Source organism: Saccoglossus kowalevskii, chromosome 20 (assembly GCF_978046115.1).
Source record: "Saccoglossus kowalevskii chromosome 20, keSacKowa6.1, whole genome shotgun sequence".
NCBI classification, from domain to species: Eukaryota; Metazoa; Hemichordata; class Enteropneusta; family Harrimaniidae; genus Saccoglossus; species Saccoglossus kowalevskii.
Genome location: NC_140660.1, coordinates 6,712,975 through 6,740,446, shown reverse-complemented (window position 1 = coordinate 6,740,446; position 27,472 = coordinate 6,712,975). Strand labels below are relative to the sequence as shown.

The 27,472-nt window shown below is 35.0% G+C and overlaps 1 protein-coding gene and 1 long non-coding RNA gene across 2 annotated transcripts; both read left to right on the top strand.

The window, feature by feature from the left end:
- Positions 1–572: 572 nt before the first annotated feature.
- LOC146729962 (uncharacterized) lies at positions 573–1,401 on the top strand. The gene is made up of 2 exons (XR_014927909.1): positions 573–735; positions 1,217–1,401. It is a non-coding gene; the product is annotated as an uncharacterized LOC146729962 (long non-coding RNA).
- Positions 1,402–2,673: 1,272 nt separating this feature from the next.
- On the top strand, positions 2,674–27,472 carry LOC102803737 (aminopeptidase N-like). Its single transcript, XM_085494292.1, has 17 exons — positions 2,674–3,681; positions 8,296–8,575; positions 9,042–9,165; positions 9,774–9,928; positions 10,142–10,255; positions 10,474–10,677; positions 11,513–11,578; positions 12,926–13,110; positions 13,547–13,626; positions 18,595–18,728; positions 19,039–19,094; positions 19,900–20,047; positions 20,733–20,923; positions 21,279–21,449; positions 22,599–22,733; positions 23,852–23,927; positions 27,006–27,472. The coding sequence occupies exons 1-17, from the start codon at positions 2,873–2,875 to the stop codon at positions 27,153–27,155; spliced, it is 3,078 nt and encodes a 1,025-aa protein (XP_085350418.1). The 5' UTR covers positions 2,674–2,872; the 3' UTR covers positions 27,156–27,472.

Genomic DNA, 27,472 nt, shown 5'->3' with positions numbered 1-27,472 from the left:
TTATGTATACCGGGTCTAAAATTCATCCATCGCTTGACTAAAAATTGAATGCATATAATTGAATTATATACCTTAGCAAAAGCCTAAATTTATATAATAACCTTGGCTTTAAATAACTGAAAAAGCAAGTAGGTTCTTGGTATTTTTGCAAACGTAAAAGCTAGAACGCTTTAAACGTTAATACTTTCTGACCAAATATTTAATAATCTATTTATTAATTTTGAATCAAATGGAAATTGTTATTAATTGGGTGTATGTTTTACAGGCGAATGTGCGCCCTCTCTGGCAATTCGACATGCCACTCTAAAGGCGCGTCTAACCAGATTCACCGGAGTTACTTACGTGAGGGGTGATATTTGGTACAGATTAAAGAAAATGAAAAAAACGGCATTTTACATTTTTACCAATCTGATTAAAATCTGATGTAGTGTACGGGCTTTAATTATTTTGGCTATAAACTTATTTTAATTTTATTTTTTATTATATTTGTTATTGATGCCCTTTTATTTTATTATTTTACTTTGATTTTGAGATTTTTTTTAATTCCGCCCTACCTACATCTGATCCGACGCCTATGTAACGAGATTTCAACGAGACCCACTATCGACGATTTTAGTCAACGAATCACATACATCCTTCTATAGCGCACATGATGACGTCACCGGGTGGCAAACACACTCAAATAAAATGGCGGATTATACCGACGTTAGCGACCGTGAATAACACGGCTTTTCGGTAAGTTTATCATTGTCAAATGATAATGTCATTTTTATGTTAATATTGTGACTCGAATGGTTTTAGATCGTTATTCCGCATAGTTATTCTGGGAGTGTTGATTTTGTTTCCACCGGTTCGACCGAACACCAGTGTCTTTTTCCAGTCGCCTGCCCTGGAGACGGGTGATGTTTTGTTGACGATCGGGCCAAAATCGTCTACGGTATTGAAGCTGTAAATATTCATCAAATTGTATCAACATTTTGTACATTATACAATAACTCTTTATTAAAGTAATTGAGCTGATTTGAACTGGAATAAAATATTTTTTATTTGGAACACATCGCAATTGATCAGGAAATATTTGTTTGCTCCAATTTTCTGCGTCGATGCCGTGGGCCGGTGACCGTTATACAATTTAAAATCAGTTTGCATTGTTTACTATAGCTGTTTACAGTGTTCTAATCATTACGATTTACTTATTTTTTTGCTTCCATTCTAGATAATTATGCTCAGTGATGTAAAATTGAAGCGATGACTGAATGAACGAACCTTGGCTGGCGAAGATGTATCTGGAAGTGTACACATTTGTTGGAAGTGAAAAATATATTCAATGTAATGACAAAAATTGTAAAATGCTGTGGAATTTCTTTTGCAAATAAAAATATACTAGCAATTTTCTATTAATGGTTTATTCAAGTGGGCAAAATATAATGTACAGAAAGATTGCCCGTATACACTGAAAAGTAAGCAACCGACAGCCTGTATAAAAGGGGGCTGTGATTGGCTGTTACTTACGCGAGATTTGAACGGGACTTACATAGGCGTCGGATCAGATGTAGGTAGAGCGGAATTAAAAAAATCACAAAATCAAAATCAAAGTAAAATAAAATAATGAGATAAAAGGGCATTAATAACAAAAGTAATAAAATTAAAATAAGTTTATAGCCAAAATAAGTAAAGCCCGTACACTACATCAGATTTTAATCAGATTGCGTTTTTACAGGAAATGAAAGTTCCATTTACAATAAAAAAATAGGTTTTTACACTTTACAGATAAAGCAAATTCCTAATTACATTTTACATTTTTATAATATTTTTGATAATTTGAGTTTAAAAATCAAAATTTGAAATTGGGTACGATTTACGACATCTAATTTGGAAAATGCTTTATACGCTTACAAAAAATAATATCTTTGTACAAATTATTGACGAGTTAAATAGCTGATTACATATTACAACTTGCCCGTGTCTACGAATTTACGTTTTTTTATTTATTTAAATTATTACGAAAACAAAAACAATTGATCACAGCTTACGCGTGACTCCTCGGTAAAATCACACACTGGTTCAGTGTGTTCACATCGAGGTTGAGCGAATTTTCCCCATAATTCCACATTTAGTCCAACAATGAAGTTGTATTTAGATCGTGATCAAATATTTTTTATGAAAAATAAAACACAAATATGAACGAAATCTGGTACATCACATGATGGTTTATCTGTTGAGCGTTCGGCTAAAACCTGGCTATCCAATAATTAAAATCGAATTTCAATCACACATACGTCTTTTAATGGAATTTAAACACTGTTTTCGCAAAGGATTCAGTTGAAATTAAGCACAACAATTTTCAAGTCCAATAATGATATAAAGGAATTTGTCTCTTTTCACCCAGAGCGAACGCGTTTATTGATAGCCTCGGCATATGTTATTACAATCTTGCGTACTGAACCGAATGCATCTCCTCCCTCATGCGAGGCCAGGCTTCCACTAGACCACAGTCACTCTACTAGGACCTAGTAGGGCGACTGTGACTATACACACAGGATAAACACAGCTAAATTGTACACTTTCACTCTGCCAACCGTTAACGTCACACATACATTATAGATGCACCTTGACCCGGAGGTAAACGCTTTATTATGTTAATTAGCCAGTCTCACTCACAAACAGTATTGTTTACATGTATGCTGTACCTTTCACGCCGTGGCAGACCCAATTTGACTAACAATACGAACAGGTCGAGATGAATACATACATCGTTCGTTTTTTCAACATCGTAAAGGTAAAAAGGCGCGTCTAAACTACCGCAGTTCAAAATTGACCTCGATGTATTGAGCAACCACCTTGCAGGCAGTGATCTTTTAACAGCGCCACGATGTCGCGTAACTCCAGCTATCCGCCACCGCCTCCCCGAACACGGAGTCGTCAGACGACGTACGATAACCCGATGATGACGAACTATGCCGTACAAACGGAAGACATCCCTCGGTACGTTCCACACTACGCTTCCAGACCACAACAAACGCACAGTCCTCCGACTACCATATCTACAGTCGACGCCGTGGTTCGACCGCCGTCGAGGCCACCATCTGAAAGATCGGACTACCCTTCGGAAAGCATCAAATTTGAGGAGAATAAAGGGTTTTTCTTGTCGTACTGGCGAGCTGCGTTGATCGCAATTGGTGTTGTCTTACTGTTACTGTTAGTCGGATTGCTCGTGGGGTTCCTGAAACCGGGACCGACGCCTCCGAGCAATGTTACGGTGACGGGAGCGCCGCCTACGCTAGATCCCAGCAAATCCTGGAACCATCTAAGACTGCCCGATACGATGGAACCGATAGAGTATGACCTTCACCTGCGGATCAACGTCGATGCAGCCCGGTTTAACGGGTCCGTCTCAATGACGGTTCGCATTCTCCAGGACACCGACGAGGTGCTAGTGCACGCAATGACACTGGACGTAACACAATCATCTGTATCGGTCGCGGAGAAGGACTCCAAACGGAACGTACCAATCACAAACCAATTCGTATTTGAACTCCACAACTATTACGTCATCGAATTAGGCGAAACATTGAAAAGTGACGAGAGCTACGTCATCACTTTCGGTGACTTTACAGGCAGGCTATTGCCCGATATGACGGGATTGTACTTAAGCCCGTACAGGATGGCAGGACAGGAACGGTAAGTTGACCTACATTTTTTAAACTTTTTTTTTTCAGATTTGGTATATATTTGTTGGTGAACACAATTAAATTTTTTTCCAAGCATGGGCAACTACGCAACAATATCATTGTTAACTACTTAAAGCGGAGGGGTCGCCACCTGCACTCGCGCGGGAATTGAGTCCCAAGCGACGATAACAATGCATGCTAAAAACGCAAAGGCTCATGGGTAGTGGCTGGTTTGTAAATAACGACATGCTATGGCCATCTGTCGCGTGCGCAGGTGACGACTCCCCCTCTTTAAAGAGCGCTGGTCGTCGCACCGCGTCCTGTTCGATATGGACTCATAGCGACGTACACAACGCGCGTAAAATACATTGTTTGTTTACATGAAATTCGAACACGCGCTGCGCGACGACCACCACCCTTTAAATATATAAACAATTAATATAAAACCGATTTGCATCATTATGATTTGATATAACGACGGACACTTCAACAAGTGTGCAATATGTTTGTATGTTTTATTTAGTTGTGTTTGTTTTTTCAGGATGATTTTCTTATCATTCTGTAACATTTTGCTGTCATTTCATTGTAAGTTTTTTTTTTCAAATTATTTTCTCTGCTACCACCAAATCCACGACCTTTCCTACAGTTCTGGCGATCCCAAAACTTAATTCGCCTAGTTTTAACGACGTTAACGCCACTTTCAATGGCGGATCCAGAAATTTGGTAAGGTCGGGAGGGGGCCTCCTATTGGCGTGGGTTTATCAATTTTTTGTGCGGGCTGAAAGGGGGGGGCGCCTTCCCCTAAAATCCCACGTGATTATTATTACGTCATATACGCAACTGCACTTTTGTTATATATGAAAATTTACGCAATGTGAGTCGTAAACATTGGGTTATAACAAAAGCACACGAGTAATGGTTAATTTATTTATTTATTTATTTTCTTATTTAAATAAATTTACGCTCAAATTACGCTCAAATGCTTTCAGACAAACTCATGTCGTAATACCATGGGGGTAATACGTTTACTGGTGACGTAACTATCATCTTACTCCTATCCTGTACGAATCTTTTGAAAAATCGACTTGCAATGAAATGTGGGTAATATTAAATCGACTTCGTAGGCTTGGAAGTTATGTCATATTTTTTTCTTACGCTGTCGTCAAAAATTACACGTCATTAAATGCGCTGTTTGCATATGAACTCCATGGTCATCTTAAAGCGGGGGAGTCGTCACCTGCGCATGCGTCAGATGGCCATAGCGTGTTACTGTTTACAAACAAGCGTATAAAGCATTTTCCAAATTAGATGTCGTAAATCGTACCCAATTTCAAATTTTGATTTTTAAACTCAAATTATCAAAAATATTATAAAAATGTAAAATGTAATTAGGAATTTGCTTTATCTGTAAAGTGTAAAAAACTATTTTTTTATTGTAAATGGAACTTTCATTTCCTGTAAAAACGCAATCTGATTAAAATCTGATGTAGTGTACGGGCTTTAATTATTTTGGCTATAAACTTATTTTAATTTTATTACTTTTGTTATTAATGCCCTTTTATCTCATGAGCGTTTGCGTTTTTAGCGTGTGTTGTTATCGTCGCTTGGGACTCGATTCCCGCGCGTGCGCAGGTGACGACCCTCCCGCTTTAACCTTTTCCCCCAAATCTGTGTTCATTTGAAAAAGTACTTTGTACTACAGGGTTTCAAAAATATGCAAATGATAACCAAAAAGCGTCCACACATACTGAAGCTACCAAGAATGTTTTTTCAAAGATATGTACCCCCCGGGGGGTCACTCTATATTAAAACTTTACACCATGTGCATTTTTGCTAAAAAAATAATAGGCAGCACATTGCCAAACCATACGCCTATTGCGGACGCACTGTAAATTTAGTACCCCCTAGAGCAGACAATTTGAAGAAAAAAAATATATATATTGAGAACATCCTACTCCTATTGCCAGCATTCTCTGCCATTTTTTTCACTCAAGTAGGATGTGATCAACTAAAACAAGCTATGGATACAGTAGGGTGGTGCTTGGGAGGGGTTGTTGCACGAGGGGCCTACAGAGGGAACATCAACCCTGTGAGTTTATTCCAGGGGGCTTATTGCAGACATTAGAATTTTAAAGGGAACCTATTTGCCTCCTGCGCGGGCCCGCTTTAGAAGGTGAAAAACACCCCCTTTTCCCGCAAAATTTGGAACGCACATGGGGTAGTAACGGCATATAGAGTGACGTCCCCGGGACCTATCCGTCTCGCTATTCGACGGTTTCATGTTCCCCCATATATTTCAGTGAATAGACAAGATAAAATGGCGGGTATACATATTTGAATATATTAGTGATGACTATATAAGTTTTTAGACTGAATGAAATGGCGGGTGAGATGATATACTGGAGCAAGAATATTAAACTACACTGAAACCCACAAATACGATTTTAAAGTCCAATATTATTACATGTTTGTTTTTAGTCCAAGTATTACATGCTACGTTTGTTCCAGTACGTCATGGAATCCTGCAGCCTCGTTCGCAGCCACCCATGCAATAATCACTAAAGTAGTCCGCCAACTTGAAATATACATGTTTATCAAATTACTGCATAGTAGGTAAATCTGAAAAAGTTGCACTCTTTTGGCTGATAACATCGGTCCATTGTTTTTTTTTTTCAAATTTGTTTTCGCATTTTTTGAATACCAGCTTGAGGCGGTCATTTCGAACAGACGATAGTACGCTAGCTTGTAGATAAATTATTTCCAGAGGCCCTGCAACGCTTCCGCGGAATGCATCAGCCAAGCGGAAACCACATTCTTACGGCAGTTACGGCAACTGTCATTACCCCCGCCATTACACCACGAAAAATAGTACAATGTAAGGTGACGCTCTGGTATGTTAAGCATGCAATACACAACGTTTATACAGCGTTGAACGGAGGGGTGAGAAGAAACTTTTAATGTTGGCAGGACCACGCGGATTTATAAAGTGTATACTTTACTGTTATTTCCGAAGGAGAGGTCCTTGGGGAAAGGGGTATAATTAACGTTAATTAGTAGTTGCTAAGATGTTTTATCTATGGGATCAATAAATAAAATACGTAAAAGTGGATGTTTAATCCAAAAAAAAAAATTTAGAAAACGTGATTTGTAAGATATCTCCTTAACTTACATAGAAGTGTTCTCATTTAAGTATAACAAACATAATACAAAAGGGAACAAATTTGTTACGAAGGATAACCAAACAAATCTGTCATCTGCTATAAAAAAAATACGAATGATAAGCAAAACGTTACGGACACAGCAAACACACCACGAAAGACAACAAAGACATAATAAAAAAATAACATGATATGAAAGATAACAAATATTATGAAAAATAACAAACACGTTACGAATAACACCACACACCACAAAGAATAATAAACTCATTACGAAAGATAACAAGCATATTACGAAAGATAACAAACTCATTACGAAAATTAACAAGCATATTACGAAAGATAACAAACTCATTACGAAAATTAACAAGCATATTACGAAAGATAACAAACTCATTACGAAAGTTAACAAGCATATTACGAAAGATAACAAACTCATTACGAAAGTTAACAAGCATATTACGAAAGTCAACAAGCATATTACAAAATATACATTACACATTACTGAAATAAGCTCATTTGTCGGCATATATGTTGTTTTCAGCAATCGATTGTAATAATCCTCAAATTGTATGTGCATTTTATTTCTTCGTTGTACCACGTGCTTTGTCTCACCTGTACATTCAAAGTTTACTATGACAATACTATCAATATAGGTCAACTCTTGTTCAAGCTGCCGTTTCAGACAAACTCCACCACCATTAAAAAGCAGAAACCAAACGCCTGCCATTTAAAATAAACGTTTTTTTCTCCACATCTCTGATCATTGACACAAACAACATAAATCACTGTAATTAAAGTACAGCTGCGTACAGAACCCTGGTGTAATTAAATATGTCCCAATTGGTCATGGACCATTTGCGCTAACATGAGGATTGCAAAGAATTTCTTTTAAAATATTGATACACACAGCAACCGATACTTTCCCGCCTGTGTTACAAAACGAGTATCGAGTATAAGAGCCCCACAACCGTCTCTTCGCATTGTGATAGGTATGATACCCATGCAACGTAATCAACGCCAATTAAAATACAATGTTTGTTTACACGATATTCGAATACGCGAAGCATGAAGGCTGTATCTAAGTTAGTCTTGGCTGCAAATCGTAAAAGAGCCATGCATTCTCAAACAAATTTTCATCTGATTTAAACTTAACAATTTTTTTATCTGATCATCTTAAACTTTGGGAATGTTATCAATAGCCACAGCTGTGAAAAAATGAGAAAAATATTCCATCTATATATGACTTTAAAAATAGGTTTTCAAATTGGTTGAAAGCTCCGAACGTGGTGGCATACATGTAATCGTGGCCAAGCATACATATAAAATGGTTGTCATGGCAACATAACTAAAAATACTTAGTTTTGCATTTTACTACCACATGTTCATTTTTCGTATATTTTATACAGTTTCTCGATGTTTTACTTTATAGATGTTTTATGTTTGACAAGTTTTTTACTTTATAGTTTTATTGTAGCTTCGTTTTTTGAGCCATCCTTTGCACGGAAGGCGTTCCCGTGTTTTGACGAACCAGCGCTGAAAGCCGTTTTCCGAGTAAACATCACCCACCCACGATACAATCGGGAAACAGTGTTGTTTAATACCGAGTTAGAGAGTACCATTGACGCAGACACTGGATGGGTAACAGAGATATTCAAAGAAACTCAAAAGATGTCCACCTATCTCCTTGGATTTGCACTCGGTGATCTTCAGAAGTTAGAAGTTGTCAGGCAAGGAGGGCACACGGTAATAATATAAATAATGTAGTGTAGTGTAGTGTAGTGTAGGGTAGGGTAGGGTAGGGTAGGGCAGGGCAGGGCAGGGCAGGGCAGGGCAGGGCAGGGCAGTGTAGTGCAGTGTAGTGTAGTGTAGTGTAGTGTAGTGTAGTGTAGTGTAGTGTAGGGTAGGGTAGGGTAGGGTAGAGTAGTGTAGAGTAGTGTAGAGTAGTGTAGAGTGGTGTAGAGTGGTGTGGTGTGGTGTGGTGTGGTGTGGTGTGGTGTGGTGTGGTGTGGTGTGGTGTGGTGTAGTGTAGTGTAGTGTAGTGTAGTGTAGTGTAGTGTAGTTCAGTTCAGTTCAGTTCAGTTCAGTTCAGTTCAGTGCAGTGTAGTGTAGTGTAGTGTAGTGAAGTGGAGTGTTTTGCATTGCATTGTATTGCATTGAATTATTTTGTTTTACTTGTTAAGACATACGTTCAGTTTCTCTTTCTTTTTAGATTCGTGTCTGGTCGCGGTCAGAAGTTATTGATCAGATGCAATCAGTTCTTTATTATGCTGAAAAATCATACGAATATTTTGAAAACTATTTTGCTGGAATAAATGAACCATTAGAAAAAACAGGTGTGTAATAAAAAATATTGAATAAATGAACTCGATGCACATATTTTATTTCAATATAAAGTAGTAAGTGAACAACTTAATGCATTTAATTATGTTCAGAATTAATTATTAAAAATAATTAAAGCGGGGGAATCGTCACATACGCATGCGTCAGGTGACCATAGCGTGTCATTGTTTATAAACTAGCGTCTACCCATTAGCCTTTGCGTTCTTAGCGTGTGTTGTTATCATCTCTTGGGACTCAATTCCCGCGCGTGCGCAGGTGACGACCCTCCCGCTTTAAACTCGAATGCCACAAATTAGTCGCAACTGCCTGTCGCCGCGCCCAACGTTTCAAAGATCATGGGGAAATAGGCCAGAGAAATACTGGATGGATTTTAATATTGTTAAAAAAACAGGTCCCACTGCTCTCTCGCTTTAAACGAGATCCCGGCGGCCATTTTGCGTTTGAGGTCTAAACATTTGACACAGTCTAATTTAAATAAAAAAAAAAAACATCTGCCAATGAACTCCACTGTTTCAAGTATAGGTATGTCGTATAGGTAATTACGTGCTTTTGTATCCCCGTATGACATCATAAATGTGGTTCATTTTAATATACATTGCAGATTTCATTGCGTTACCAACGCTGATGTCACTGGGATTAGAAAACTGGGGTATTGTGAACTTGTTGGAAAGCTACGTGAGATATGACGAGTATGGGTCTTCAATCCATAGGAAGGTACAACTGGCAGATCTAGTGGCACACGAAGTCGCACATAGCGTGAGTATATTCTCTAAAATTGCCAGTGATTATTCCCCTTTCAGGCATAAAAAACTGTTCACCAATTGGAGAGAGGGAAGGTTATGGCAGAAAAATATGATTTTCAAAAACATTTATTAAAACATTTTTGACAAAAATCGCAGGAAGTGTAATGTACAGCAAATGCAATGAATAAACTCAAGCCGTGATTGACATACTGTTTTTACATTTTAGTGGTTTGGAAATTTGGTGAGTCTCGAATGGTGGGATGATATTTGGTTAAAGGAAGGATTTGCTTCGTTCTTCGCAATTGAGGCATTGAATTATATAGAACCAGACTGGAATATCGTAAGTATGTCTGTTATGCTAAAAGACCGTGGTCGTCGCACCACGCATGCTCCGAATATAAGTACTGTACAAACGAAGTTAATCACTGTAACAATAGGCATTGCACTCATTCGCGGAAGGATCTCTGAATGTTGCGCAGTAAACATGCTATATACGAAAAAAACACACATTTTGTTTGATTTTGAGAATTCTGTGTAACATTGCTTTTCCCTTTCCAGGATGACATCGCCATCGTTGATGTTGTGCAGCACGCTCTTTCCAAAGACCAGTACTTTGATTCGCATGCATTGACCGTAGAGGGCGTCGAAGACATGGACGTTATCATGACCAATTACGACGCCATTACTTATTATAAGGGTATATCTGTGGTACGCATGCTTAAACAGATGGTCGGTGACACCGCTTTCAATAACGGAATTAGGGTAAGTGTTCAAGATCTCATCTCTGGAAAAAAGTTAGGCAAATATTTGCAGTACAACATACGACAATGAACATTTCTAATCACGAGAGATGAGTTTGAAAAACCTTGCTAAATATCGCGATATACAAAAATAAAATATTCTGTTAAATGTCGCGAGATACGAGACAAAACACTTGCTAAATATCGCGAGATATGAGAATAGAAAATCATGGATTAATATGACAGAAAAAACCTTGCTAAATATAGAATAATGAACGATTCTGCAAAATACCGAGAATGGAAAACTTTTTGACCACGAATACGGGGATCACAAATCTGGCGCATACTTATATACTTCAACTGTAAAAGTACCTGTTGCCATGAGAACTAAAAAAACAGTTAAATAAAATGTCACAGACTACGTTGATCTCAATTAATAGATATTACTAAAAATAGAATTGACGTCACCACAAAACGCACAAAACGTTCTTTAACACGCCAAGGAACTGTGGTGAAACAGATGTAAACAAACTGCACAGACCGTGAGGATATTTTCAAAGCTAATTCTGTTTCTAATTCTGAATCCAGTGATTTGCTGTGAATACCATGGTAGCCCAAACAGTCCTCACTATTATTAGTTAATTGACAGTTCGCCATTTTAGGTCACATGACTGCTTGTATGTACATTTCATGATACGATTGTAACGAATCAAATCAATGCTTGAATTGTGCTGAATAGGAAAAAACCTTAAAAGACCTCATTTAAGGAAACATTATTTTTCTATGTATTTCTAATGCAATGGTTAGTATCCATTCAATGCAAACTGGTCTTAACTGGATTTTATTTTAAATTGCAGTCATACCTAGATGATTATGAATTTAGCAGTGCCAATGCTGATGACTTATGGGAAGAGTTTACAAGGGTGAGTGACGTCATTAATGCTACAGACTATCTCTTTCCGAAACAGTGAAACATACTGTCAACTTTGACAATGAAGCAGACTGCCTAGCTCTGACATTAAGGAAATTAATGGAAATTACGCAGAACGCTTCGTTCTGATATTGGAACATCCTGCCTGTCCTGACAATGAGAAAGTCTTCCTGTTCTGACATTAAGACAGACTGCATCATTTTGACAATTACGCAAAATGCTTCATTCTGATAATGGGACATACTGCCTGTTCTGACAATGAGAAAGTATGTCTTGTGTTGACACCAAGACAGACTGCATCGTTCTGACAATTACATAGAATGCTTCGTTCTGATAATGAGACATACTGCCAGTTCTAACAATGAGGACGACTACCTTGTTCTGGCATTAAGACAGACTGCATCGTTTTGACAATTACGCAAACTGCATCGTTCTGATAATGAGACATACTGCCAGTTCTAACAATGAGGACGACTACCTTGTTCTGGCATTAAGACAGACTGCATCGTTTTGACAATTACGCAAACTGCATCGTTCTGATAATGGGACATACTGCCTGTTCTGACAATGAGGAAGTATGTCCTGTGTTGACACCAAGACAGACTGCATCGTTCTGACAATTACATAGAATGCTTTGTTCTGATAATGAGACATACTGCCAGTTCTAACAATGAGGACGACTACCTTGTTCTGGCATTAAGACAGACTGCATCGTTTTGACAATTACGCAACTGCATCGTTCTGATAATGGGACATACTGCCTATCCTGACAATGAGAAAGTCTTCCTGTTCTGATATCAAGACGGACTGCGTTGTTCTGACAATTACATAGAATGCTTCTTTCTGATAATGGAACATACTGGTACTCCTCACAATGAGGAAGACTTCCTTGTTCTGAAGACTGGTTGCAGCATTCTGACAATTACACAGACTTCATTGTTCTGACAAATACACAAATGCTTCGTTCTGATAATGAGATATACTGGTAGTCATGACAAGACAACGAGGAAGACTGTTTTGTTCTGACAATAGGAAAGACTGCAGCTTTTTGACAATTACACAGATTGCTTCGTTCTGATAATGGGGCAGATTGCCTTGTTCTGCAATTGTGACACACTTGTCTCATTCTGAAAATAAGACAGTGTACCATTCTTACAATGTGACAGACTGGATCATTCTTCCAATGGGCCTGACCAAGACTGTTCTACTGGGCATGCACATTACAAATGGAATCTCAATCGCAGCAGATGCTGAATTCATAGCAATTATCAATATTCAATCTTATTCATAATATTATTGGCATTTGCATCAAACGAAATGTTTAATATTATTACTCTAGGCAACTGGCGGAAGTATACAAGTAAAAGAATTGATGGACTCGTGGATTCTACAGCAAGGATATCCAGTGGTTGATGTTATAAAAAGTACTTCAGCTTCTGGGTCACGAGAAATACAACTTGACCAATCACTGTTCCTTATCAAACCAGATGACGTTTCTTTTGATTATTCGACAAGTTCTTACAGGTAATAATACTTCCATATTTGGTATAAATAGAACATGTTCATTACAAAGTAAAGCTGGTTTTAAGAATACTTGACAGAAAGGTCTGCATGCATGCCTATTTATAGTTGTAAGAGTGTCTTACATAAAAGAGTGATGTACATGTCCATATTTGGTAAGAGTAGGGAGTGTCTCACAGGAAGGCTGGTATGCATTATCATATTATTGGACTGGTTAATATGTTCATGTATGACCATTAATGGGCAGATGGAACAATTTTATTTCATATAGCTAGCAACTAGAATGAACAAGATGGCAAATATGATGACGTACATCGACGAACATGATATAACTGAAAAGTTATATCTTGCATAATCCCAACATCAGTACCTTGGGATTAATATGATTGCCACCATTCATAATGCAGTAATGACGGAAGTATTTTTTTTATTTTGACAGCTACAAATGGTACCTTGAGTTTACAAGTATAACAGAAAACGACGACACTGTGCGTACAAATTATTTGGAAATGGACAATCGTAAGTTTTATTGAACGTGATTGTTGTTATTTGTAAACAAATACATTTCGTTTTGAGATGACATTCATCTGTTGGCCAAACAACAAGAAACTAACAGTAATACTTATTATTATACATTTGTCACCATGACGTCATAAGTTACAGCTTGACGTAATTTTGCGGTATTGCACTGGGTATTTTCATCTTACCATATTGGGAAACGCGTATTCTAAATACACAATGATATTACCATTGATTCATCCACTCAGTCACATCCTGCACCTTGTATACCTGTATAATTAGATGGATACACAATGATATTACCATTGATTCATCCACTCAGTCACATCATACACCTTGTATACCTGCACACATAGATAGATACACAATGGTATTACCATTGATTTACCCACTCAGTCACATTATACACCTTGTATACCTGTACACATAGATAGATACACAATGGTATTACCATTGATTTACCCACTCAGTCACATCATACACCTTGTATACCTGTATAATTAGATAGATACACAATGGTATTACCATTGATTTACCCACTCAGTCACATTATACACCTTGTATACCTGCACACATAGATAGATACACAATGGTATTACCATTGATTTACCCACTCAGTCACATCATACACCTTGTATACCTGTATAATTAGATAGATACACAATGGTATTACCATTGATTTACCCACTCAGTCACATTATACACCTTGTATACCTGTACACATAGATGGATACACAATGGTATTACCATTGATTTACCCACTCAGTCACATCATACACCTTGTATACCTGTATAATTAGATAGATACACAATGGTATTACCATTGATTTACCCACTCAGTCACATTATACACCTTGTATACCTGCACACATAGATAGATACACAATGGTATTACCATTGATTTACCCACTCAGTCACATCATACACCTTGTATACCTGTATAATTAGATAGATACACAATGGTATTACCATTGATTTACCCACTCAGTCACATTATACACCTTGTATACCTGTACACATAGATGGATACACAATGGTATTACCATTGATTTACCCACTCAGTCACATCATACACCTTGTATACCTGTATAATTAGATAGATACACAATGGTATTACCATTGATTTACCCACTCAGTCACATTATACACCTTGTATACCTGTACACATAGATGGATACACAATGGTATTACCATTGATTTATCCACTCAGTCACATTATACACCTTGTATACCTGTACACATAGATGGATACACAATGGTATTACCATTGATTTACCCACTCAGTCACATTATACACCTTGTATACCTGTACACATAGATGGATACACAATGGTATTACTATTGATTTACCCACTCAGTCACATCATACACATTGTATACCTGCACACATAGATAGATACACAATGGTATTACCATTGATTTACCCACTCAGTCACATTATACACCTTGTATACCTGTACACATAGATGGATACACAATGGTATTACTATTGATTTACCCACTCAGTCACATCATACACATTGTATACCTGCACACATAGATAGATACACAATGGTATTACCATTGATTTACCCACTCAGTCACATTATACACCTTGTATACCTGTACACATAGATAGATACACAATGGTATTACCATTGATTTACCCACTCAGTCACATCATACACATTGTATACCTGCACACATAGATAGATACACAATGGTATTACCATTGATTTACCCACTCAGTCACATTATACACCTTGTATACCTGTATAATTAGATAGATACACAATGGTATTACCATTGATTTACCCACTCAGTCACATTATACACCTTGTATACCTGTACACATAGATAGATACACAATGGTATTACCATTGATTTACCCACTCAGTCACATCATACACCTTGTATACCTGTATAATTAGATAGATACACAATGGTATTACCATTGATTTACCCACTCAGTCACATTATACACCTTGTATACCTGCACACATAGATGGATACACAATGGTATTACCATTGATTTACCCACTCAGTCACATTATACACCTTGTATACCTGTACACATAGATGGATACACAATGGTATTACCATTGATTTACCCACTCAGTCACATTATACACCTTGTATACCTGTACACATAGATGGATACACAATGGTATTACTATTGATTTACCCACTCAGTCACATCATACACCTTGTATACCTGTATAATTAGATAGATACACAATGGTATTACCATTGATTTACCCACTCAGTCACATCATACACCTTGTATACCTGTATAATTAGATGGATACACAATGATATTACCATTGATTTATCCACTCAGTCACATCCTGCACCTTGTATACCTGTATAATTAGATGGATACACAATGATATTACCATTGATTTACCCACTCAGTCACATTATACACCTTGTATACCTGCACACATAGATGGATACACAATGGTATTACTATTGATTTACCCACTCAGTCACATCATACACATTGTATACCTGCACACATAGATAGATACACAATGGTATTACCATTGATTTACCCACTCAGTCACATTATACACCTTGTATACCTGTACACATAGATGGATACACAATGGTATTACTATTGATTTACCCACTCAGTCACATCATACACCTTGTATACCTGTATAATTAGATAGATACACAATGGTATTACCATTGATTTACCCACTCAGTCACATTATACACCTTGTATACCTGCACACATAGATAGATACACAATGGTATTACCATTGATTTACCCACTCAGTCACATCATACACCTTGTATACCTGTATAATTAGATAGATACACAATGGTATTACCATTGATTTACCCACTCAGTCACATTATACACCTTGTATACCTGTACACATAGATGGATACACAATGGTATTACCATTGATTTACCCACTCAGTCACATCATACACCTTGTATACCTGTATAATTAGATAGATACACAATGGTATTACCATTGATTTACCCACTCAGTCACATTATACACCTTGTATACCTGTACACATAGATGGATACACAATGGTATTACCATTGATTTATCCACTCAGTCACATTATACACCTTGTATACCTGTACACATAGATGGATACACAATGGTATTACCATTGATTTACCCACTCAGTCACATTATACACCTTGTATACCTGTACACATAGATGGATACACAATGGTATTACTATTGATTTACCCACTCAGTCACATCATACACATTGTATACCTGCACACATAGATAGATACACAATGGTATTACCATTGATTTACCCACTCAGTCACATTATACACCTTGTATACCTGTACACATAGATGGATACACAATGGTATTACTATCGATTTACCCACTCAGTCACATCATACACATTGTATACCTGCACACATAGATAGATACACAATGGTATTACCATTGATTTACCCACTCAGTCACATTATACACCTTGTATACCTGTACACATAGATAGATACACAATGGTATTACCATTGATTTACCCACTCAGTCACATCATACACATTGTATACCTGCACACATAGATAGATACACAATGGTATTACCATTGATTTACCCACTCAGTCACATTATACACCTTGTATACCTGTATAATTAGATAGATACACAATGGTATTACCATTGATTTACCCACTCAGTCACATTATACACCTTGTATACCTGTACACATAGATAGATACACAATGGTATTACCATTGATTTACCCACTCAGTCACATCATACACCTTGTATACCTGTATAATTAGATAGATACACAATGGTATTACCATTGATTTACCCACTCAGTCACATTATACACCTTGTATACCTGCACACATAGATGGATACACAATGGTATTACCATTGATTTACCCACTCAGTCACATTATACACCTTGTATACCTGTACACATAGATGGATACACAATGGTATTACCATTGATTTACCCACTCAGTCACATTATACACCTTGTATACCTGTACACATAGATGGATACACAATGGTATTACTATTGATTTACCCACTCAGTCACATCATACACCTTGTATACCTGTATAATTAGATAGATACACAATGGTATTACCATTGATTTACCCACTCAGTCACATCATACACCTTGTATACCTGTATAATTAGATGGATACACAATGATATTACCATTGATTTATCCACTCAGTCACATCCTGCACCTTGTATACCTGTATAATTAGATGGATACACAATGATATTACCATTGATTTACCCACTCAGTCACATTATACACCTTGTATACCTGCACACATAGATGGATACACAATGGTATTACTATTGATTTACCCACTCAGTCACATCATACACATTGTATACCTGCACACATAGATAGATACACAATGGTATTACCATTGATTTACCCACTCAGTCACATTATACACCTTGTATACCTGTACACATAGATGGATACACAATGGTATTACTATTGATTTACCCACTCAGTCACATCATACACCTTGTATACCTGTATAATTAGATAGATACACAATGGTATTACCATTGATTTACCCACTCAGTCACATCATACACCTTGTATACCTGTATAATTAGATGGATACACAATGATATTACCATTGATTTACCCACTCAGTCACATTATACACCTTGTATACCTGTACACATAGATGGATACACAATGGTATTACCATTGATTTACCCACTCAGTCACATCATACACCTTGTATACCTGTATAATTAGATGGATACACAATGATATTACCATTGATTTATCCACTCAGTCACATCCTGCACCTTGTATACCTGTATAATTAGATGGATACACAATGATATTACCATTGATTTACCCACTCAGTCACATTATACACCTTGTATACCTGTACACATAGATACTACCATTGATTTGGCCACTCACTGGAAATTTTGGACTTTATCTTTTCTGTCAGTAATAGTGTAGTACAAAACAAATATTTATTTTCTATTTCAGTTCGTGTTGACATGCCGTCTAGTTATGAGACGAATTGGATCCTGGGTAATATTGGCCTGTCAGGATTTTATCGAGTTAATTATGAGGAAAGCAACTGGAATCAACTAATGGAGGAATTACAAGGAAATCACCAGGTAAGGATATATAACCTCTATTTAGCTCAGGATATCTGGCTAACATGCGAGGTTGTAGTTATCATCGACTACGTATGGTTTTATTTTTAACCATCAGAGCGGTATGTTTTGTCACCATTTACAGAAAAAAAATCCTGAGCTGCGAAAGCACTACATACACATTGATCAACGCCATTTATAATAATGTGCTGCGCAGTAACCTTGTGTACGAACTAGCGGTGATGTATGCAAGCAGCCATCAAATATCCCGGATGTTCAGTATTCTAATTTACATGCACTATCTAATAACAGATATTTGCTTTTTATCTAGACAATCAGTGCAACAAATAGAGCTGTTTTAATTGATGATGCACTTGCCCTACAACGGTAAATATAAGTAATTTTTAATATAATTTTTGAGACCCAGTAAGAACCATGATAGAATAGAATAGAATAGAATAGAATAGAATTGAATAGAATAGAATAGAATAGAATAGAATAGAATAGAATAAAATAGAATAGAATAGAATAGAATAGAATAGAATAGAATAGAATAGAATAGAATAGAATAGAATAGAATAGAATAGAATAGAATAGAATAAAATAGAATAGAATAGAATAGAATAGAATAGAATAGAATAGAATAGAATTGAATAGAATAGAATAGAATAGAATAGAATAGAATAGAATTGAATTGAATTGAATTGAATTGAATTGAATTGAATTGAATTGAATAGAATAGAATCTTTATTGCTAACTTCACTCATATTTCAATTTTAATGAAAAGTACAATAAAGTAATACATTTTGAAAACACACATGTATATATATTTAAAATATATACAGGAGTAAAAATCGAAAAAGACTCAAATTTCTATACACAAATAAAATGTTGTACTTGTATTTCCTGAAGCAGCTGGTTTAAGCATTTCAGTTTTAAATGAATTTTCTCGTATATTAATTATATAAGTGTTTCGCCACATCATTTATAATGTTTTCATCTTCATTTTTTTAAATATAAATAAATAACTGTTCATTGTTTTTGTTGTCATGAATAATGTTGTGTTTTTTTTTTTCTGAACAAACATGTATGTAGTAACATGATTCGTTTTTGAAAATGACATTATATTTGCTGTGCTTTTCTTGGCTACGTTTTTTAACTTATAAATATTTGTTTTTCAATTGATTTTCAGGGCTGGTCTATTAGACACTCAACTGGCATTAAAGATGACGTTGTATTTATCTGAAGAGACAGACTATACACCTTGGGCCACTGCTTCCTATGGTTTTAAATACATATCTGAACGTTTGTATCTAACAGATATTTATGGGCGATTCCAGGTAAACACACAACTGTAGGTTCAATAGTGGTTAGATACAGCATTACCCACGTTAGTATAGCACAAGGTATTATACATCTGTAACCGTACCGCCATACGTTACAGCGTGCCGTAATTTTGCGGTATTGCAATGGGTATTTGCATCCTGCCATATTAGGAAATTCAAATTCCAAATATGGAACGATTACGCGCATAAGCGTCCTCCAATAATAAAAACAAACATGGCTGCCCCCATATATGATCGAAACCCCCACAAAGACGTTCGCTAAATCTGTTTTAACCTTTTTGGATTTCGACATTTCTATTATGTATCCTTGTGGGGTAAAGATGTATAATACTTTTAAGATTTTTTCTCACTACATCATGTCTGTACTTTTCTTACCGGATGAACAATACAGTACTGTTGCATCGACTCCCTGCTGCACATCGGCCGATACTCCCGCCACACTGTCTCAATGCATAATTTTCGTTATCCTCGTAATAAACTCATTGTATTAAGAATGTCGCATCCACGTTCTAATTACCATGGTTACATAGGTCAGGAACATTGCACGTGATAACGGGAGTGAGTGAGACACTGAAGTCTCACAGTTGCCTTGCTCTCAATACTATCCCGATGACCTTTCGCGTTTAAAATCTTTTGTTTCATCCACATACTGACAATATTTGACGCCATGTTTCCACAGAGCTATGTATTAGATTTATTGAACAGAAACAGCAAAGTGGACTCTATTGGCTGGCGGTCTAATGATAATGAGGATTTACATACACGATACAAGAGAGTACTTTGGCATAAGATGGCATGTCGCCATGGTGATAGCAACTGTAAAGCAGATGCAATGCAGTATTTCCAGAACTGGTTAGATAATGGAGTTGAGTAAGTAATTCATAATAATATAATTAACGAAGTTGATTTTTGGCATTCTAAGAAAACACTTCACTCGCACCTAGAAAAGCATTTTATAAGGTTTAAAACTTAAACACCGGTTCCCTCTTTTAATCACAAATTCAAGAATAGTCCTGTTTATAGTCTGCACATTCCTTCAGAAAAAAATGAAAATTGACTCAAATTTTGTCTGTTGGCTCCAAAATTATGGTTCATTTCCAGAAATATTGAAGAATAAAAGAAATAAGTGCAGACAAATTTGGACGAGAAAGTGTGGCATTCTTAGTTTTCTAATTCGACATCAATTATATAAACATTTTAGAAGGTATCGTTTATAAATTTACAGACCTCCCAATGACATGCGCAGTGTGATCTACAGTACTGGCGTAGCAGAAAGCGATTCCAATACATGGGATGTATTATGGGATATTATTCAGACTCGTCCCCAACTGCAAGACGATGAAACAGCACTACGGAATGCCTTGACTCGGTCTCCAGAACCATGGGTGTTAAACAGGTGGGTACCATCATCATTATTCGCTTAGTGGGTGGTTTGACATATTGTCTTTGAGATAGATATTCTCGTTCCTGGATTAATTTTATTCGAACAAGTAGATCTTTCATACCACAAGCTTTTGTGTCAAACTGCGAGAAACATTTTGTTCTTCCATGAGGGTGAACACTTAATTCTGACTGTGGTATTTCTATTGAAGTTTGTAAAATTGTATTTGAAAACAATTATAGATATCAATAAGTCACTCCAGCTGTGATCTGGCAACGGCACCATTTTGAAATGATTTCCGATCTTCTGGTGTTTCCAGATACGTCATTTTGTTGACTTCAACGGTTCATGATAAACGCATCATGTGCATACAAATAAATGAACGTTAAATAAACGCAACTTTTCAAGCAAGTTTTTCAAATTAAAGGGCGGTGGTCGTCGCGCAGCGCGTGTTCGAATTTAAAAACAATGTATTTTCCACGCGTTTTATACGTCGCTATGAGTCCTATATCGAACAAGACGCAGCGCGACGACCACCGCCCTTTAAACTTCTATGCGCATTGCAGTGGTGTGCTGGATATGTATTTGTAAGACTGCATGAAACAATAGACCATTTTCCGTACACTGCGAGAATCACGCGTTATGCATGAAATCGAACGTAAAAACAGGACAAACAAAGGTCATAGCGTCGTAGTCGCGTCAAACATCGCGTGGGATTCGACAAACGCGAAAGTATTTCGGGGACATTTCCATGCTTAATAATGTGCTGTCCACATTTGATGATAGACAATTTCGATTAAGTAAGGGTATTCGGAAGCAATATTCCTCTATCGAAGATCGGCCGGTCAATGTAAGCTACGAAATAAAGACATTCTAGTTCAAAATCAAATCGTTCGATTTTTGCGGCAGACGTTCGACGCGCGTCTTTCATGCATCTCGCGAGATCTCGCAATTGTACGGAAAATCATCTATTTAGGATGTACTTATACCCCGTGATTTTCACTTTTGTGTGTAGAGGTGTTTAATATATTCTCTATACATATTGACATTGTGCAAAGAATACTAGTAGTGTGCATAGATACCCCGTCAATACTTACAGTACTATGGATGCACATATATCTGTTTACAAACTCATTTTACAAATTAAGTCTACTGTATTTGCAGATACATGTCTTGGTCAATGAACTACAGTATTATAAGCGATGGACAATACATAATCCAACAAGTCGGGGAATCGCCGACTGGTAGTTCTGTAGCATTCGATTTCATCATTGAACACTGGGACTCCCTGATTACTGTGTAAGTTATAATAGACAAACTATGGAAAGCAATTAAGCCAAGACGCAAAGACAGTCAGATGTACTAGTATGCAACACATACAGCTAACAATGGTTACAACATATTGACATGTCTATGACTTCATTTGTGATTTTCAGTTCTAATATTTAAAGGAGTGCTCTCCAAAACAATGAATGAGCAAACTTCGTCTTTGTAGCAGGTACAAATACAAATTTGTTGTGATAAGTAACATTATGAATTGTTGTTGCATAGCAACAAATCATTTATTAATAAGTGCAAAGATACAAATGGCCACCAAAATGGTTCTGAGTGGGACCACATCACGTGAGACCATGTCATGATTTGATATACTTTTTGTCATAACGCCTAATGTTTTCTTTGGTGGATTTTTCTTTCTGTTTTCCAATTTTCTATATCAATATATTCTTCTTCTGTTGTAATGTTATATAATTTAATGTTAACTTTCTTGTTGACTTTACCAGTCTTCCAGATTGTGTCAGCCACGTTAGTTAGTATTGTGTGGAAATATTTGGCCATTTATTATGCTAGTGGGAATATCTGGATCTGTTTTGCTACATTCACAACTATTGTTAGAGTCAGTATCTTTGTCATTCTAATTATGCATATTTACGTCAGATTGCAGCTCATGATTGTGTTCATGTACACGACATATGTCAGTGATGCATTTTCCCAATATTCTGTTTCGTACCGTGGGTTTGAATAAACATTTTGTAATGATTTCATTCGTTTTCATATTACGTTGTTGATAAAATGCTTTGACAATACAACTGTTAAATATATTTTTCCAATAAGATAATGAAATACCTTACATTTTTCCCCCCCGTTTGACACTATAGGGAACCACACATTAATGAATTTTCAGCCCTCGCATTAAGCTATTCTAGTGTTCTCGTGTTTTCCATGGTATGAGGTTTTCATAAAAATTATGAGAATGTGAGATGTGGTTTTATACTTACATACTAGGTGAATTGTACTTATATTTTATACTAGGTGAATTGTAATGTCCGTCGTCATATCATTTTTCTCATTCATTTACAATTTACATAAATTCAATGTATGTAAAACAAATATGCAAACTATTTATTTTTTTATCTTAGACACTCCAATCCATGGGCTTTTGAAGCAATCCTCGGTACAGTTAAAACTGTCAATAGACGATCTCAATTACGACAGGTAGGTACAACTGACACTGAATTATGACATGTATATGATAGCTAACACAGAATATACAATGAATTTCACTAAAGCATTAATAAAAATTCTTAAAACTAAATATACAATAAATTTCACTAAAGCATTAACAATTTTTTTAAAACAAAATATACAATGAATTTCACTAAAGCATTACAAAATTCTTAAAACAAAATATACAATGAATTTCACTAAAGCATTAAACAAATTCTTAAAACAAAATATACAATAAATTTCACTAAAGCATTAAAAAAATCATAAAACAAAGTATACATGAATTCCACTAAAGCATTAATAAAAATTCTTAAAACAAATTATACAATAAATTTCACTAAAGCATTAATAAAAATTCTTAAAATAAAATATACAATGAATTTCACTAAAGCATTAATAACAATTCTTAAAATAAAATATACAATGAATTTCACTAAAGCATTAATAACAATTCTTAAAATAAAATATACAATAAATTTCACTAAAGCATTAAAAAAATAATAAAACAAAGTATACATGAATTCCACTAAAGCATTAATAAAAATTCGTAAAATAAAATATACAATGAATTTCACTAAAGCATTAAACAAATTCTTAAAACAAAATATACAATGAATTTCACTAAAGCATTAAAAAAATAATAAAACAAAGTATACATGAATTCCACTAAAGCATTAATAAAAATTCTCAAAACAAAATATACAATGAATTTCACTAAAGCATTAATAACAATTCTCAAAACAAAATATACAATGAATTTCACTAAAGCATTAATAAAAATTCTTAAAATAAAATATACAATGAATTTCACTAAAGCATTAATAAAAATTCTTAAACAAAATATACAATGAATTTCACTAAAGCATTAATAAAAATTCTTAAAATAAAATATACAATGAATTTCACTAAAGCATTAATAAAAATTCTTAAAATAAAATATACAATGAATTTCACTAAAGCATTAATAACAATTCTTAAAACAAAATATACAATAAATTTCACTAAACCATTAATAAAACTCTTAAAACAAAATATACAATGAATTTCACTAAAGAATTAAAAAATTCTTAAAACAAAATATACAATGAATTCCACTAAAGCATTAATAAAAATTCTTAAAACAAATTATACAATGAATTTCACTAAAGCATTAATAAGAATTCTTAAAACAAATTATACAATAAATTTCACTAAAGCATTAATAACAATTCTCAAAACAAAATATACAATGAATTTCACTAAAGCATTAATAAAAATTCTTAAAATAAAATATACAATGAATTTCACTAAAGCATTAATAAAAATTCTTAAACAAAATATACAATAAATTTCACTAAAGCATTAAACAAATTCTTAAAACAAAATATACAATAAATTTCACTAAAACATTGATAAAAATTCTTAAAATAAAATATACAATGAATTTCACTAAAGCATTAATAAAAATTCTTAAAATAAAATATACAATGAATTTCACTAAAGCATTAATAACAATTCTTAAAACAAAATATACAATAAATTTCACTAAAACATTGATAAAAATTCTTAAAATAAAATATACAATGAAATTCACTAAAGCATTAATAAAAATTCTTAAAACAAAATATACAATGAATTTCACTAAAGCATTAATAAAAATTCTTAAAACAAAATATACAATAAATTTCACTAAAGCATTAATAAAAATTCTTAAAATAAAATATACAATGAATTTCACTAAAGCATTAATAAAAATTCTTAAAACAAAATATACAATGAATTTCACTAAAGCATTAATAAAAATTCTTAAAACAAAATATACAATGAATTCCACTGAAGCATTAATAACAATTCTTAAAACAAATTATACAATGAATTTCACTAAAGCATTAATAAAAATTCTTAAAACAAAATATACAATAAATTTCACTAAAGCATTAATAAAACTCTTAAAACAAAATATACAATGAATTTCACTAAAGCATTAAAAAATTCTTAAAACAAAATATACAATGAATTCCACTAAAGCATTAATAAAAATTCTTAAAACAAAATATACAATGAATTTCACTAAAGCATTAATAAAAATTCTTAAAACAAATTATACAATGAATTACACTAAAGCATTAATAAAAAATCTTAAAACAAAATATACAATGAATTTCACTAAAGCATTAATAAAAAATCATAAAACAAAATATACAATGAATTTCACTAAAGCATTAATAAAAATTATTAAAACAAAATATACAATGAATTCTACTAAAGCATTAATAAAAAATCTTAAAACAAAGTATACAATGAATTTCACTAAAGCATTAATAACAATTCTTAAAACAAAGTATACAATGAATTTCACTAAGGCGTAATAAAAAAACACATTTGAAAAATATTAACCCCAGAATTCAGCCACAGAAGATGAGTTGAGAATAGTAAAACTGTACCCATTTTTAGCTAGGAAAAATTTTCTGGTGTTTTTTTTAAAATGTTTTTGTGCCAGGCGACAGTGCTAGACATTGAATGTCACTGTTGTCTCTCCTGTATGTGCAAACTGCAAGTGCTAGTGCTGTCACATAATGCATTTTCATCACAGCCGAACACAAACACCTGTGGACCTTATCCAAGGTTCCTTCAAAGTCGCATTCGTTAGTGAATTGGTATTCCCATTGAGTCTGTGGCACACTCACCCAGGTTAGGGGTCACCCTTTTTTGTGTTCAGCCTAAGGTAGGATTTGAACTTGGATACTAATCATGGGTCTGATGTGACAAACCCTAAGAAACAACTAACTTTGATTATAACTGTCTGATTTCTTCATGGAAAGTTTTGAATTGCAATAGCGCCACCTAGAGGCAAAACTCTGTCAGTGACAGTTTTTCTTTGGATATGTTAATTACCATTAATTAGGTTAGTGATTAATTAGTGTTTAGGTTTAATTAGTTTTAAAACTGTTTATGAATATATTTATAAATGCTTGAAATTGAAAAATCGAATTCTTAGTGAAAATATTTTTCTAGGAATTCAGAGAATTCAGACATGTTGTTTCTACATATCGGTACTTTAACATTCCATGTGTTTCGTATATTCAGTTTCAGGCTCTGAGAAGTCGACTGCCACCAGGGAAAGTATGGAAGAAGGTTTTCGATAAGTATGTAGCCAGGATCATAATCAATATTGAATGGCTAGAGAAATATGAAAGCGAAATTAAGCGATTTCTGGATGAGAACACGTCACATTAGACCACACGTCCTAATGGATGTATACTTTTGTTTGTGAAATTTGCTGTTGCCTCAAACATTATTCACTAGGAAATATGTACATATTCGTATGCGTCATTTTGACCTACCCGGAAGTGGAAGTTTTGTCCACAGGAAGTTGTGCTCTATCTATTGTAGATCATAAGACCAGTGTCACCCAACCGCTTCCGCTGCATTTGTAGACTTCCCAGTTATATCGACCCGGCCACAAGATGCATACATTACATTCTTCACAGTTAGAGACAATGCAATGTCTCCATATCCCTATTTTTTGAAATAAAATCAAGAATATTCATAGA

Coding starts and splice junctions, on each gene's coding strand:
- LOC102803737 (XM_085494292.1), top strand. CDS start 2,873: ATGTCGCGTAACTCCAGCTATCCGCCACCGCCTCCCCGAACACGGAGT. Junction 8,576..9,041: donor TCAGGCAAGGAGGGCACACG/GTAATAATATAA, acceptor CTTTCTTTTTAG/ATTCGTGTCTGGTCGCGGTC. Junction 10,256..10,473: donor TAGAACCAGACTGGAATATC/GTAAGTATGTCT, acceptor TTCCCTTTCCAG/GATGACATCGCCATCGTTGA.